The 16,462-nt window shown below is 42.5% G+C and overlaps 1 protein-coding gene across 10 annotated transcripts in view; it reads left to right on the top strand.

Annotated features, from left to right (window-relative positions):
• Positions 1–16,462, top strand: part of CRACD (capping protein inhibiting regulator of actin dynamics) — a 132,570-nt gene that overhangs the window by 76,966 nt on the left and 39,142 nt on the right. For all 10 annotated transcript variants that reach the window (XM_054823168.1, XM_054823166.1, XM_054823164.1 and 7 more), the window contains one exon: positions 11,854–12,022. In XM_054823168.1, coding sequence (XP_054679143.1) covers positions 11,854–12,022 — 169 coding nt within the window. The remainder of the gene's footprint in view (positions 1–11,853; positions 12,023–16,462) is intronic.

Here is a 16,462-nt window from a genome sequence, read left to right on the forward strand (position 1 = left end):
AAGTGAAGGAGCCTTTTATGCAGGGTGGCAGGAAACCTGCGGTGTCAGAGAAGCAGTTAGGGAAGGGAGCCAAATACAGTTTGGTTGGCACGGGCTTCCTCTGACTCTCATTTTGAACTTCCCTTAACTGGACAGGCAGGGTACCAATTCCTGTACCAAGCTGCTTGCTGAAGTGCATCCAAAATGTACTTCAGCACCTGGGAGATAACTGTTCAGCGCTGCTGAAGTGGACTTCCATGTCCATCCATGCTTGACAGTCAGACCCTGGCATTAACCAGTACCAGTGGCAGAATTTCTGTTTCTTGCTCTTGTCACTATACGGGAAGAGCTGGAGGCTACCTGATCTGCCAGAAGGCATGCTGTACAAGTGACATTTTTGGAATGATGCTGCATCAGAAGATGTTGCGCTTGGCAAGGTCCCCTGGGCTTTTATGGCCGCTGTAACCCCTCAGAGTATAACAGACACAACTTGCACTCCCAATGTCCTTCCAAGGCTTATAAACTGCATGCGTGAATATTTTTCATTCTAGGGTCCATGTTGATGTCATATCCTACAATGCATTGATTTCCCTTGGCGGTAGTTATGTTTAATCATCCTCACCAGCACAGGAAATCTCATGCTTTGCCTGGCCACCTGAGTCCCCCTCCGTTCTGTTTCGTCCTGGGACATAGTAAATGGTAAATAAATTCCAGCATGGGCAGGAGATATTGGAGAGCAAGCGCCATCTCCTTTCTCAGTGAAGTTTAATCATGTCCAACTTGTGTGGCGAAATTTGATGTATTTCACCAGTTTATTGGTGATAATGCTTTGTAATCTCGTCACAGTGAGACGGCGTATGATTAGTGTGATCAGTCACATCCTGGCCTGGCAAATCTTTGCTTGGAACGGAACCAGCATGAAAATAGGAAACAGTTTTTTCTCTTTGTTCCCTCTGCCTAAAGGAAAGAAGCTGTCTTAAAAGGAAATGTCTGGTTGTCCTAGTTCAGGGATAGAAAGAGTTGTTCATTTATGCAAAGGCCTTTTTATATTTGAATTATTTTAGATATTTTAGGAGTGTTTAGGTTTGTAAATATTTGAGTATCATCTCTTTATGGCTGCTTCTCTTCAAATTTGTCTCTTCATGAGTACTTAATTGGCTGACATTTAAAATAACACTGATTCTACTTATTAGTGGTTTATATTAATAAATATACTCAGTGTCAGCCAAATAAATTCAGTGATAAAATACATCTATTTGAGTATTTTATGAAGTGAATATTATTAGTTTTGCAAAGATCAGAAGAAAAATATTCAAGAGGTTTTTATTTCTTAGATACTTATAGGGAAGTCTAAACTGGAAAATTTAATCAGATTTTTCTGAGGTTACCAGTCAGTAAGTGTTTCTAGTGATGCCCCATTTCTTTGTTTTAATTCTGGAAAACAAAGGCAAACCATTATCGCCTCAATTCTTCAGTTGCCTCCAAACAGCGAGAGAAAAATACATAAATCATATTAGTTTTGGTGTGTTCTGACTTCTTTCTTTCTTAATAAATAGCAACAGGGAAATATCTCCTTATTCTGCATGTCTTGATGACAAGATGAGGAATTGAGTCAATTTTAAACTCCTTTTCCAAAGCAGATCAAGCGTTTAAGAAAGTTGCCAGAACTTCAACCCTAACACAGTCCTCTTCCTGTAACAAAAACGTTTTATGCGCATCTTGTGTCAGCGCTTGGCCTGGGTGGTGAAGGCAACCCAGGCTGAGGGCTCCGGTGCGGATGTGGAAAACCCACTACGAGTTCCCTGTCCTGTCTTTGACTCTGCTCTGTGAAAAAGTTGTTTAAAATTTGCTTTTCTGGCTCAGCCTGTTGCCTGCTTCCTGCATAGGGACAGGTGGTGAGTAAGGAGCCACTAGTTGAGGTCTGTAAAATGCTTTGAAATACAATACTAGTATAATTAGGGATTAATACTAATGATTAATTATGTGTTTTGTCTGCACGGTCTGTTTAACCGCTCAAAATCTTGTTACTGAAATTGCTGGTGACAGCGTTGGTTAAGCACTGGCTTGGCTGGAGCTTTTTTCTTCCTAGCATTCAAGCCAATACGGGGTGACCGATGTCATCCTGAAGCCGACAGCAGTCTATGTTACAAAAACCGGCAATTTCAGAGAAAGGTGGAAATGGCCATCTATCCTTGGCACTCAGAAGGGAGATCCACTGCGGACTGGAAGAAGTGTCAGGAGGGGAGGTAAAAGTGCAGTACAGTACTCTGTGCAGCATGGAGGCAAGGCCGTGATGCTGAAGACGCGGAGGAGCAGGAGGAGTTGTAAGCCGGGCGTGAGCGGGAGGAAAGCGTCTCTGACTTGCAGTGAAGATCTACCCATGTCTGGAATATTTTGGTATTCTGAGGGTCTGCGGCTGAGCCTCTTGCTTGTGTGCCAGGAGGGGAGTCTCGTCCCTGAACAGAAGAACAGTGTCGCAGTGTAGCGTCTGCTGTTCCTGAGGCGGGGGGTAAGCTGCGTTTGTGTTCAATGTATGTAGTGAAAGCTGCTCAGACAGTGGAAAAAACAGATGTTGGATAAGTAGGCAAACTTACAGGCTCACGCCAGCTGTCCTGACTCTTCATCCGGCCACAATTAATGTCAATTTGTGCAAAGGGGATTTGTTTATCAGGAGGAGTAAGTGAGCCTGAGGAGTGGTTGGGAACGGAGAGCATGCAGCAGAAAGGTGGAGGAGGAGCCGTGAGGAGGGGGAGGTGTCCTCCCGTCCTGGCTCTGCAGAGCTCCAGCAGAAGAAGTGGCTCCTTGCAGGAACACGGTGTTTCCAGGCTTTGGGTGGGAACACAGAGCGGGTTCTTCACCTTCTGTGCTGCTGACTGGTGTTATTTCCCAGGATGTTCTGGTGACAGGCCAGTCTGGGGAATGAGTGCCACAGAATAAGGTGGTTGAGGTTTGGCTTTCTTCAGGAAAAAAAAACCCTAAGCAAAACAAAATCCTTCCCAACTCCGTATTTCTCTTCACTGTGGTTTTCACCATGCAAGCATTCACTTCAGTCTTTGCTTTTTTACCAAAATTGGCCGGAGGATTTCTGAATGCCATGGTTCATGCAGCTCTCTTCTGAAGAAATAGTTGATTTTCTTTGCTACCCAGCTGTAAACCATGACAGCATGATTTTAATTCTGTGAAATCAGAGATTCAGAGTGTTTTAGTTTTTAGACACATTGAGCCCGAGTTTAGATTTGACTTACCTTCCAGGTCACTTACATATGGATTTTTTTTTTTTTGACTCATTGCAAAATTTAGAGATGTTTCTGAGATTCCAAGCCCCTAAATCTGGGGAGGGGAGATGGATTTATTGCCTCCTGTTCAGCTTTACCTTTATAAAATTTAATGAGGAAATTATTAAAATAATGTTTACACTGCAGTGGTTGGCAATTTGCTTGGAATAAGATTCCTTTTAGTCTTGGCTTTTCTGTATCACTTTATAACTCTCAGAACTTTGAAAGACAACACACGGGCATACAGTAGTCACTTTTTAATTTTTTTTCTTCATTAATTGTTGTTATTGTCCTGAGTAGTGACACTGCTTTGAAAGTGCTCCATAAATTTCTAGTTTCAGTGCTTGCAGCTGCCGTATGTCAGAGTATGTCTTTACTGATTTCAGTTTATTTTAGGCAGCAAAAGCCAAAATACTGTATCTGATTTTGCACCATGACAAGAAATTTTTATCCAATAAGATTGCCCTCATGTGACATTCAGGAAAGAATTTGTTCTGTGTCAAAACACCTCAGCAATGTATTAGTTTGGTCTTTCCCTTATAAAAGGAAAAAATTCCGAATTCCAATCCAAAATATACTGGATGTACCTGCTTGCTTTCAGCCTTGACTTATTAAGACCTAACAATTTATCAGCCAGTTGGCTCTCCACGCCCTTGCTCAGGTAGTAACCCCTATGAGTTCCAGGAGCCTTTTCCACAGGATGACGTTTCCTTTTTTTGTAGTTGCATCGCAGTCCTGGCTTATAATTATCCTGTGATCAGCTGGTAAAGGTGTGTGGCCAGATCTGTCTTCTCACCCGTTTCTAGCTGATCAGGGCCAAGTGATTGGAAGAACATCTCAGCAACATGCCCTAATCAAATGAGTTTGTACAAAATACTTCAACATCGCCTCTCGTTTCTGTTATCTCAGTCCTCCAGCCATTCAGTCTTTCTGGCATGGCACTCTGACTCTCCTTTGAGTTCAGGATCCCTCTCAACTTTGTCTTATCGATAGATGTTAGTAGCATGCTGTTAACGCCTGTGCCTTATCACTGAAGAGGTTTGGTCTATGAGTTTCACACTCCCTTTGTGAAAATTAACATTTTCTATGGTAAGCCAGTTGTTTCTGTGAGGATTAAATGTTGCTTCTCCAACCAGAGAAAAAAAAATGCAAAGTGATGTGATTCAAAAGTTGACTGGTGCAATACAGGACTTGTTCTAGGGCCTGGAGGGGAAGAAAAAGCAGTTCAGGTAACACAATCCCCTGCAAGAATGATCTTAATAATAGTGATTTGAGAGTAGGATCATTGCCTGTCAGCAGCTTGTGGCAACCCTGAGGAGGTACAAATGACCTCCAGCAGCTGGGGAGGGGCAGCAGGGAGGTGTTTGGTCGATTAGGGTTGTATTCCTTGGACTTTGGACGGCTCTGGGGCCGAGCCTCAGGCTCGCTTTGCCTTTGGGAGGCTTGCAATTCGGCCAGTTGTTCAGGTTTTAAATGTTTCAAGTGGGAATTGTCTCATATAAGAAATGAATTTGCTGAGGAAATCCCATGTTTTACAATTTTTTTTTCCTCTGAGAAGGAAATAATGAGCCAACATCTCTTTACTGCATTGACCTCAAGTGTTTAATGCAGATCTGGAAACCTCTGATAAATTCCAGCATACCAAAAGGGTCTCTCATGAATAACTTTAGTTAATAACTCTTGCCCTAGTAAAATAAAACTTTCCCCTTTCTGTTACATAATGGATGAATGTTTTGTTGGTGAATCAGAAGCTCTTCCTTTCTAAAAGTCTCACATGCATCACTGAGCCCAGAGCTATTATAAGCAGGTTTTATCTTCTCCCATATGTTCTGCAACGCAGCCCAGCACCTCAGTAACATCTATCGCGTTTACTTAACCCTTTTGCTAATGTCCTTATACGTATGAACTCAGCCAGCTGCTGCCACTGTGCTCAGGATGTGCATCCCAAGTTGTTTTAACCCCCCTGACTACTCACTGTATAACCTGTACCTGGGGCTTCCCCCTGGAAGTTGGGAAAGAAGGAAATTCCCTGGCCCCAGTAATGTTTGCTGATGAAGTTTGTACAGACTTTCTCATACTGTCTTCCCTGCTGGGTGTCCCCAATATCCCCAGCCTATCCCACATGTTCCCAAAGTGACCTGCCTGCTCTAGGTTTATCTGTGTGTTTCAGAGAGCCCCATCTTCCCCATCCCAAAGGTGCTGTCCAAGGCTGGCAGTGAGATGGATTAGGGAGGCAGGATTTTGGTGTCCAAATGGAAGGCTGGGTGAGGAACGTGAGGCTTTCTGACCTCTAGGACCTTGCATTGTGATACTTAAAATAACGGGCACAGAAAGACAAAGCCTGGCTGGGAAGACTTTAATTTATAAATGGGGAAAAGAGGAAAACAGGAGCTCAAAAAGGAAGGGCGATGAGACTCTCGCCAGAGTAAATGGGAGGGAAGAAGTGGATAGGAGCAATATTTACTTGGCTCTAGTTCTTCTGTTTAATGTCATCTAAACATTTTAAAACTGTTCTTTACTCCTCCTCTCCATTAATATCTCTTCCTTGCCACTAAAGACCACTGTGCCAGTCGTCATGCAGCAGAGGTTAAGCCTTTTTGCCATGAAGGAGTAAAATAAGGTTCTACTTTCCCTGTTACTTCCTTATTGTGTCAAAAGAAGTGCTGAAATAGCTCTTACCTTGCTCTGGATGATAAAGTATATTATATGGTGTTTGAGCATTAATAGAGTCCATTTTGCTGATTCATGGGCTTTTCCTAACAGCTGACTATCTCAGTTTCTTTGAAAGATACAGTCTTTGGGAGGAATAAAAATCACAAAGTGGGCGGTTGTTTATGGAAATGCTTTTGCTTCTGCAGGTGGCAAGGGAAAATAGATGTTTCTGGAAAGTAAGATTGGTACTTACTGTATTATGGATACTTAGGTAGTATTACTAGTTTATATCAGGTAATCCAAGAATACCTCCTCTTCTCTGTGGGACAAGGCTTGCAGGAAATACTATCTCCTATTAGATCACTTGATACTCTTGGAGAAACAGGCAAGCATTGGCATGCTAGTTTTCCTTCGCTTTGCCTAGGTGTTTCATGAGACTATTGTGCCTGCACCAATATGTCGCCTTTGATCCCTCTCAATCTTGTTTTCATTTAATGTTTCTCAGGTATTGATTTCATCTCTGGTCGTATTATCTCATCTTATCTCTGTCAGCGTGGGACTATTGCATACTGTCTGCTTTAGGAGTGTTATGTGCGCTCGCAAAGTGTCTCACGCAGTTGAACTAATTGCTGGGAAGTCAGGTTGTTGAATCGGAGCATCAGTCTTTTTTTATGTCGATCTTTATTCTCTTTGTGTTATCTTAAATGTTTCCTCGGACTCTGGTGTTTGTATCTGCTTTGTATATCTGGACGGTGTCCATCTATCAACTCCAGCTGGTTTTTTTAGCTAGCTATGGAAGGGAGGGCAACGGACTGAGGGCAGGTCATGGAGGCAGAAAACAGCCAGAAACCAACTTTCCCTGAGAAATCAGATGAACCACAATAGGTGCAGGAGCTCATGCCTATTTTAAAAGGTGGGAACGTGGTTAGGCAGAGCAGAGTCTGCCCTCCTCCTTCGTGTTCCCAATTTGTTTCCCTTTCCTGGAGGAGCGGAGACACCTCTCTGGGGAGCACTGCTCCGGGCTCTGAACGCAAATGTATCTGAATAACGAGCAGCTCTGGGGACTCACAGAAATGGGTGTACCGAGGTGTGGAGTGGGTGGGAAAGCTGGAGGCAAGTGCCAGTCCCAGTTTGCATGGGGAAGCTCTGTGCCCTATGAGAACAGGATGGGCAGAGGGGAGACAGGGTGCCTTTTTCGATAGGGGCCTGAAAAACAAAGAAGTTTGTGTAGATACATGGCCAGCCCAGGGCTCAACAGGGCAGTGCTTATGGTAGCAGCTATCCTGAGTTATTTAAAAAAGAGCATTAATAAGCATAGCATTAGCTGAAAATCAAGGTGGGTTTATTACTGATACTGGCAATGTACATCATAACAGCCTCTTTTCCGCTGTAGAGATATGATTAGAGATGTCAGTCAACTTACCTTCTTAACAGTATTTTTTTAGTTCCCTCTTCCACCTCAGCTGCTGTATTGTGCCCGCAGCCCAGTAACCCACCTGCCCTTTCCCTGCCATGCAGTTCTTAACACTGCATGCATGTGAATTTCCATTCTCTAAATTCTTCATAGAAAATCCTATTCAACTTAATAATTCATATCCTCAGTAATCTAGCCTATTATGCCATATTTTATAGCTATTAAATTCACTGACAAGGAACACAGTATTTTGGAGACAGGTCCTCTGCAATATCTTGTACTACGGACAGGTATTACGGACAGCTGCTGCATTTCACATAATGAGCAAATGTCTGTGAAATCTCTGCAAATCCCATTGCAAAACTGAGGTTTGAAAAATCTTGGCCGCAATAACTTCAGCTTTAAAAAGTCACTGTAAATCCTGCTTTTATTTATTTTTTCCCTTCAATGATCATCTTTCTACTTACCAGCTGATGCTTTCGCTTGGCCAGCTGTGCTTGGAGAGGTCTCTCCCCACAGGTTTTCTCACCCACTCATCTGTGAGTGTCCCCAGCACCGCAGGAAGGAGGAAATGCTGCAAGGAGCCAACACCTTGTTACATATTTTGGTGTCTCATCGATGATTATGTGAGAATTTCTGTTTCTCATGTGAAGCTTACCTTGCTTGAAAACTATTTTTCAGATGTTTCCAGTGGTGTTGACATGTCTCCTGTCCCATCCAGTGGCGTTGCCTCATCCCTGCATTGTGCCTGTTGTTTGGGATACATTGCTCGCTCTTTTTGCAATCATTTAAATGCCTTCCCTCTATATGAGCGGCAGTTAAATCTTTACTTGACCTGTGCCTGTCTTGAGGTCTCTGAAGTTTTTGAGAGGCATCACAGCGTAGGAGTCCAAATGGATTTGGGTGGCATTTGAGTAGTTTAACTACAAGCTATCTCATGGGGGTTTGTCAGCTGGTGCGTTGCTAAGGCTTTGCCAGTTGAAGCCCAAAAGCTGTTCCTGATTTACTGGCAATAAAGCCCATTGCAACAGCCTTCGTCTTTCTTGGAGAGCACCTTAGAGTGAGAGAGGAGTGGCTGCTCCTATCGGTCTCCCCTTTGTTGTTAGAGTTGAAGGGACCATGTGCTGCCTTCGTGATGCTGGTGCTCTCTGCTTTAACTGCCTCTGTGTTTAGGCACTGCATGTCTTTATGCAGCTGACAAATTATATGACAGGTTAAAGATTATTCTAATCTGCTCTGTTACTCTTCTGGAATAAGCTGAGAAGGGAGCATTTACCATATGTGCTGTGTTATTCTAGCTACCATATCCAACCTTGTTTATCTGTTGCCTTCACACCTCATGTTTTTCTGTGATTCAAAACTGATTTACTATTAACTGTTTACAGTGACTTGAACGAGAGAGGCTTGTAAACCAGACAGGAAAGAGGTTTAATTGCTTATTTCCCATCTTCTCCTGGGGCTAGATCTGTAGGATTCCCATTCGAGTGATTAAGGAGAGATGCAAATGGCCCATGTCAGCAGACTTCTTTCCTGGCTATCTCAGCAATTGTCCTCAACATAAGTCAACAGCATTGGATGTCCCAACCTTCAGCCTTTCCTGTCCTATTTTTTTCTTTCAGCAGTATAGAGAGACAAGAGGGATGAGTCATGTTTGAGCTCTAGCATTAGAGACTCAAAAGGCTTTTGTGCAGGGCGTTGTCTGTTGTATCCAATGTTTGGATGCCTTTTCGTACTTGTTTTACCGTTATAGGAAGCATTTTACCCTGTAGGTGATATCATCCCACATCTTCCTCCATAAGATATTGTGAAAAATTTACATAAATAGACTTTGCCTTAGCGGTCAGGCATTGCCTCCTTAGAAGCCTGGAAGGGCTGGCTGCTCCTTATCTCTGCGCTGGCAGGATGGGGAATAGTGTGTGCAGTCTGTGCAGGGAAGGGTGTTCATTGGTTTTGCAATGAGTCATGAAGCCTAATTTAAAGAATTCACGCTTAGTAATGTGACAACTGTGATGATGGGATGTGGAGCGGGGAAACAGCTAAGGGACATGTTAAAGCCCATGGAGAAAAACAGATCTTGGCTGGAGATAACCATGTTGGCTTTCACCCATTTTGATGAAATGAAAGCTGTGTTGACCTGTCTTACTTGTTCAACACCTAGATTCATAATTGGTGAATCAGTACAGTAGATTTGGAGTTGATGAGGTAATTCACAGTTATATTTGAAGACCTCCAAAAGAGGGTAGTGTGGATGAATGACACAGAACCTTTTTTAAAAATGCTGTAGTTGAATTGATTTATGCAGTAAATTACCCAGCAGAAGTGGCATCACATAGCCTTTCCTTGCAAAGAAGGCTGAGGAAGCAGGCAAGGCGTGAACTGTGAAAAAACATCTCTTTCACCCGGTCTTGTGCCTGGTTCTGATGCTTTTTTCTCCTGTATGCTCTACCATTTGATTTATGAGTTTTTGCGGGCAATCTCTGAAGTGCATGAAGGGTTGGGGCAGCTCTGGCCTAAAGCAATAATTTCTCTTTTTCTCTGCATGACTGCCTGCCTGTCTGTTGGGGATTTCGTATAAGAATATATTTCTCTGAAGTTAGAATTGAGCAGCAAACAATTGGTCTGGCTGGAGATGTTGTGAGTTGGTCAGCTTATGGAAAGCAGAGCTAGGGGACAGGGAGAGTAAACTTCTGTCCCCCGTTTTCTTCTACAGTGGTAAAACTGCTGCTTCAGTGATTGTTGTTTTCCTCATCTGCTCACTGTGGGTCAGCAATTCTTGATGGAAAAATTCCAATGCTGGGCCTGAATTTGAGGTTCATAATTCAGCTCATTGTCTTTATGCTGCTACTGGGATGCCTTGCTGTCTTAATGAAGTTGCACAAATGTTGTGTATCTTGACTGCCCAATGAGAACAATGATACCTGTGTAGGCTTCTTGGGGATCTGTAAAGGAAATGCAGAATTACTATCATCTGTTGCGTCTTTGACTTTATAATTTCAATCTAGGTTTTCTGCTTCATCCATAATCAGGTACAGATATAATCAGATTCACGAGGAGTAGCTTTCTTGGTCTTTGTGTAAGTTTGATCCCATCCCTGGGTTCAACGCATGCTCGCTGGCACCATGCTAGTTTGGAAACCACTCGTCACTGGAAGCAGCCAGATCACAATGTGCTTGGGCATATTTTCTCTCTAAATACCCTGTAATTAATGCCTCCAGCAACTACAAAGGGGTGATACCCTGATGTGCCTTTGCCATACACAGGTATAGCAGAGTGGAGCGTAAAACCTGATGTGATATGGAAGAGTACTATTGCACTACAGAAGATTTTTCATATTTCATGGTAAAATGTTCCTACAGGGGCCGTCTTTGCAACCAGCAACAGCTCACAGGAAGAGTAGAATATGCTGAGGCAGTACCTATGCATGCATCCTGGGAGAAAACCACATATAGGAATTTAAATAGCTTATGAAAATATTTGTCACCAGTACAACATGAAGCTTCTCATACTGGATTATGATAGAAGGCTAAAAGTTTGTGGTGTTTTTTTTTTTTTAAATAGCTTGTTTTCAGTAGATTCAATGCAAAATTTAGTAGAGGCAGAAAAGAAATTAAGCTCTTTGGCAGTTATGATATTTTAGAAATTCTTTGGTTCATCCCAAACCAGAGAAATTAACCTGCTCTTTACAATGATTAACAAGAAACTCTTGGTACTTCTTTTTACTAGATGTGGGCAAAGTAGTTTGAAGCTGCATTTATTTTCTTCAGTCTTTGGTGGGGAAAAAGGTTGGGGTCTTTTCTGGTTAACTTTTTAATTTCTTGTTCCTGTCTTCATGTCTGTGTTGTCTTTTTGCCGTGCTTTTTTTGGTGCAGCTTTTAAAATTTAAGCGTCTCAAGGAAGAAATGCTTGGTCAAATTCAGTCCTCAGTTACTTGGGGGGAAAAAAAGTCAGAAAAATATATTGACTTTGCTGGCTATTTATTGAAGTAACCCACCAGCAAACCAACAGAACTTTATCCTGTTCTCTTTGTTCATTTGCAAATGAAACAACTTTGTCTAGTTATGAGGCTACGTAAGTAAAATAGAGTAAGTTATTTTCAATTGCTTTTAATTCAAGGCAGAGGATCCAGCACCTGCTGAAGTGGGGTGACCAAAGCAGTGCTTGCCTTTTGGTCAAAAGGTCAAAACAAAACTGTGGTGTCAAGCCTAAAAATGAGCCTCAAATAATAAATAAACTCCATCTCTACAAAATTCTTCTTTCTCTTCATCCAAATGTTCAGCTGCACTGACACCTCCAAGCAGATCCTTAAACCCAAGAGCAGGTGTTTTAATGCTCTTGTGTTTGCTTTGTCCATATGACGTGTCAACAGTGAGTTGCAGCCCTGCATTTACATGGCAAGCGCCAGGCTGCTCCGGGCTGGTGACTTGCTCTTTGACCTCATTCTTCCTTTGAACCTGCTGCCGCGGTGCGTGCTCACCAGCCGTGCCGAGGCACCGCGTCCCTCAGCCCTGCGCCTGTTTGCCTTGTAATCCGCAGACAAGAAAAAAGCAGGCAAATTCCAGCCTTTCAAGAAGCTCTTCGGTAAGAGGAAGAAAAGAGAGCCCACCTCAGACTGCGAGGAAGGCAAGCTGAAGCCCAGCCACTCCTTCGGCAACGTCTGCAACGGCACTTTCTCCTCCGATGAAGAGCCAAACGGTGGTCTGAGGTAAGCTCGTGTGGGTCTGCTGCCAGCTGGCAGAGGAGCCCCTGCAAACACTAGGCTTGTTCTCCCTGCTTTTAATGGAATTAAATTTAAATTCTGCCTCTGCTAAGTGGTATCAAGTTGTATGCCGCTTTTATAAAGCGTGTGCACCCTGTCCCTCCTCCGAATGTGACAGCTGCTGCTGCAGACCCCAAGGTCTCACGTCTTGCATGCGTTACGTAGTGGGTACATGTGCCGGCGCGCAAAAAAGAAATCCCGGGGTGAAGCAGCAATGAATTTGAATCCAGCTCTGTGATTTGACAGAGCTCCATGGTGAACACCTGAGCAGTGGTATTAATGGCACCCACGTTTTTAAAACTGGGGAAAGGGAAACTTGAACTGGCTGCTACAGATGCTTTATTGCGTACTTTTCCCTGCAAGGTTGTATCTCTGGGTCAGGACGGAGACGTCCTCTTTCAGTCTATCCCGTGCAGCATTTGCATTGTAAGTGGGGTCAGCAAACGGGCTGCTTTTATTCTGATCTGAATTGAATGTCAAGCAGAAGAAGGAAGAAAGGGGAGAGAGGCACCTGGAAATAAGATTGTGTTCCCGTGACAAGAGAGCACAGGAGGAAAGCGTGAGAATTTGCTGCAGAAATGAAGGGAGAAAGAAACTGCACAGAGTTAACTAGTCAGCAATCTTTAACTAGGAACAGAACAGGAAAAAAACCCCACAACAAAACAAAACACCACACCCCAACAACAACAGCAAACCAAGACCAGATGCACAAACTAATTGAGTCAGTAATATTTACTTCACTTTCCAAGTGGAAGTCTCAGAGAGGTTAGTTGACTCCTGGTCAAAGCCTGCTTCTTTGGAAAAAAAGGAACTGTTTGCACTGGGGAGTGTGAGTATCTGAAAGTAACAAAAAAAATCTCAGAGGATCTAAAAACCATACCAAATTCCTCTGCTCAAGAAAGTAATGTGTATCAGAAACATCACCCTCCACAGTATTTTCAATGGTGCAAAATCATAGCTGTGAAAGTGTGATTTTTTAATTTTTTTTTTAACTTTGGAATTTTTTTGTTCAGTTCTGTGAAATTCTGTAAACTCTAGGTTTCCCCTTTGGTTTCTGCAATGTAATCTTGTACACCTCTTTTGCCTGACCCAACTTTTCCAAAAATCAAGACTGAGCACAGCCACGGTGTAGATGGAGACGTGACTGACTGCTATTGCATTGCATTCATAGGACAGGATCATGGGATATCCTGAGTTGGAAGGGACCCATAAGGATCGTCGAGTCCAACACACATTGCCTGTGTGTATGATGCTGAGTGACTGTAGGAAGTTACAATACCTATTGCCTCAAGAGCAAACTAGGGAACAAGAGCAAAACAAAGGGCATCATCTTTCTATCAAGGATTTCCCATTCAGCAGCACTGAAAATTCAGTGCTGTGCCCAGAAACAAACAGTGATATGGGAACTTGTCCTGTTCCTCAATGGTGAAGTGAAGGTGTGGCAGACCCTTGTGAGATTGTTAAATGCTTGCATTTATAAACATATTCATTTCTCTAATTAATAAAGGCATTAAATGTAAGCCTCTAGTGGAGTAAATCAGCCTGCACAATTTAAATCACAGGGAATTAGCAAACGTGAAGGGTCCCACCTCTCTTCTTAAGTGGAACATTTCTTTCTGTGCCTGTGATTCATGAGACGTGCTTGTGTTTTAGCCTGCTAGAAATAGTCAAAACTCTGTTTTCTCCATCAGGCTTTATTGTGTAATTGTGGGTGGGATTTGGTAATAATTTTCAGTTTGCAGGTAGCATTTGCCACATTACTCCTCTTGCAACAAGCATAGATGTTCGGTGCAGTGCATTAGATTGCTTTGGGGGGGCTTAGTTTTATCACCCTTTTCTGTTTTTAGCAGCGTTGCTTCCATCCATAATATTTTTTTGCCTTCAGTATCATTTCAAATGTTTGTGAATTGAATGCAGAGGTAAACTAAGTAAAATAATATACAGAGTTGTTTACAAGTTGTCTAACAGTAAATACATTACCATGTCTTCCATTATTCATAAAGAAATGGACCAGAGCAAATATAAATAACTAGTAGTATATTTATATAACCAAAATCCTGAGTAGTTTTATAAAACCATCTGCTTCAAACTCTTTAAGAATGTACAATGACCATATATATACAAAAGCTTAATAAAAGTTCCAATTTTGCAACAAAAGTCCAGGGATGCTCCCATTCCCTTAATAGAGCTATATTTCTTCATCAACCTGTAAAGTACATTAATTTGTTATCTGCAGATGCTTCACATGTACCTTGTTTTGTTTTGAGGAGGAAGAGGTTATTACTTTGAAAAGATATTAAGAAAGCTGCTTCAGGAAGATAGAGACAAGAAAATAAATGAGTACAGGCTAAATAAGAGATCTGTATTGCTTCCAAGACCTGAGCTAGTATTTCACTGTGTGCTGTATTGGCTTACCAGCCTGCTCAGGGCTAACGCCTGAATCTCTAATGGATACTGCACCGACACAGCGATGCAGATGCACCAGGAGCAATTTAGATGATCTGCATATGGTGTAGATTGACTAGCTGAGTTGGAAGCAGCCTCAGAGATCTGCCTGTCCATCCTTTCTTACAGATACTTCCTGGACTTACCAGATGCAAATACCTTGCTTGGTATCCTGATGTATGCACACTTCAACCTATTTATTCATCCATGTTGTTTTGCAATTCCCAAGGGGGAGGTTTGCTACTGCAATTTGTCTTGCCCTGCCTTGTGAAAGACTGGAACTCCTTTTCCCACTTTTATATTGCTCTTCTCAAGTTTACAAAGCTAAAACTGTATTCATTAACTTTCTGTCCTAACCATATGAGCCGAGAGATAGAAATGCTTATTACAAGACAAGTTAAATTGCGTTTCTGGACCTTCATTAAAGTCTCCAGAAGCTTCTGTTCTGAGGCTATGATTTGACACTTTATAAGATTTTGTATTTGTCTTATTTGTCACAGTTGACACTAAGCAAGCATTGTGAGGATATACCTGAAAGGGCACCTGTGCGGTGCCCTACAAAAAGTTTGTCATTCTGGGTTAATGTGGAGAGGCAGCAGGGAATTACCTTTTTCTTATAGAAGGTACAGTAGAGTGCCTTTACTTAGGCTGAATGCGATACCTTAAAGGACCTGGAAGTAGACTCGCCAGGTCTTTAAGACTCCAGTGTGACAACATTGATCATCTTCCAGGGAAAAATCTCTCAGCAAGTTTTAGAGTTTTAGTCTCTTGAATGTGCCTGTCCATGAAATGGGACCCCTTTATTTGTAAATCCCCATCAAGCTCCCCATAATGCCTGTAAAAATGTTCTCAGGTTGCCTTCATAAAGTCATCCTCATTACAAAGAAATCACCTAAAGATCTTAGTTCTCTGTTTATGCTGAGGAAGACTGCCTGTGAGGAAGAAAGCATGAGAGATTTCCTGTCTCGTAAACAACTTTGGCCAGTATTTGCTGAATCTTAGTCAGCAAGAATTGCTGTCGGGACTGGACTGTGAATGCCCCAACTCTTTGCCTAGTAGAGCTGTGCAGTTACTACTCAGCTTCTTTCCTGCTTGTGGGGACCACGTGCCTAAGCAGTGTGATTTCTCCAAATGTATTAGTTCTTTGAGAATGCCTCATTTTGACAAGCAAAGTTGCTATTTGCTATTCAAGCTGTATCCTTGTTGCACTTGATCAGATAATTCAGAGGGATCGCATAATTGCACTGATTTCTTCTACAATGATTGTAGGAGACAAGCATTCCCTTGCAAATATAAAGTTTGGTTTCTGACAATTTTACCAGCAGAACTTCAAAATTATCTTTCCTTGACAATTGTCCTGATGTCTTGCCAGGAAACTTCAATCCCAGAAATGCAAACTGGGCATATGCAAAGCTGAAGGAAAATCTTTCAGTACTTTTTGTAATATTTGCCCAGTGTCTGCACTCAAATACAGGCTTCGTGTGGATTTAAGGCATGTATTTTGCACAGTTCTAATCACTAGGCTATATAGATAAGCAATAAACTGTTTATGGACCAAAGCTGGGGCAAGGAGCACGGTGTGTTCCCAAGCTGCATCAGGAGTTTTATTGCTTGTGACGGGAAGCTCCCAGGGGGGAGGCCCCAGGGTGGCAAACCAGGACACGGTGCCAAAGATGCAGCACAACTCAGGTCATGCATCTGTATGGAGCTGCAAGTTGTGTGAGCGGCTGTCTCCTCGTAAGACCTGAAGTCTCCTGAATTTCTCCGGGCAGTCTGCCTGCCAATGCCAAGAGTGAATCTTTCCATTTGAAAAGACCAGAAGGACTGGGGAGAGGAAGAAAAAAAAAAAAAAAAAAAGGGGCATTTCATTGTCATCTTAAGAGGCCTTCATTCAGTAACGTGCTAAAGGTAATTTTTGTCAGAGGCTGGGTGGGTTGGGCT

The sequence above is a fragment of the Grus americana genome, chromosome 4 (assembly GCF_028858705.1).
Source record: "Grus americana isolate bGruAme1 chromosome 4, bGruAme1.mat, whole genome shotgun sequence".
Lineage (NCBI taxonomy): Eukaryota > Metazoa > Chordata > Aves > Gruiformes > Gruidae > Grus > Grus americana.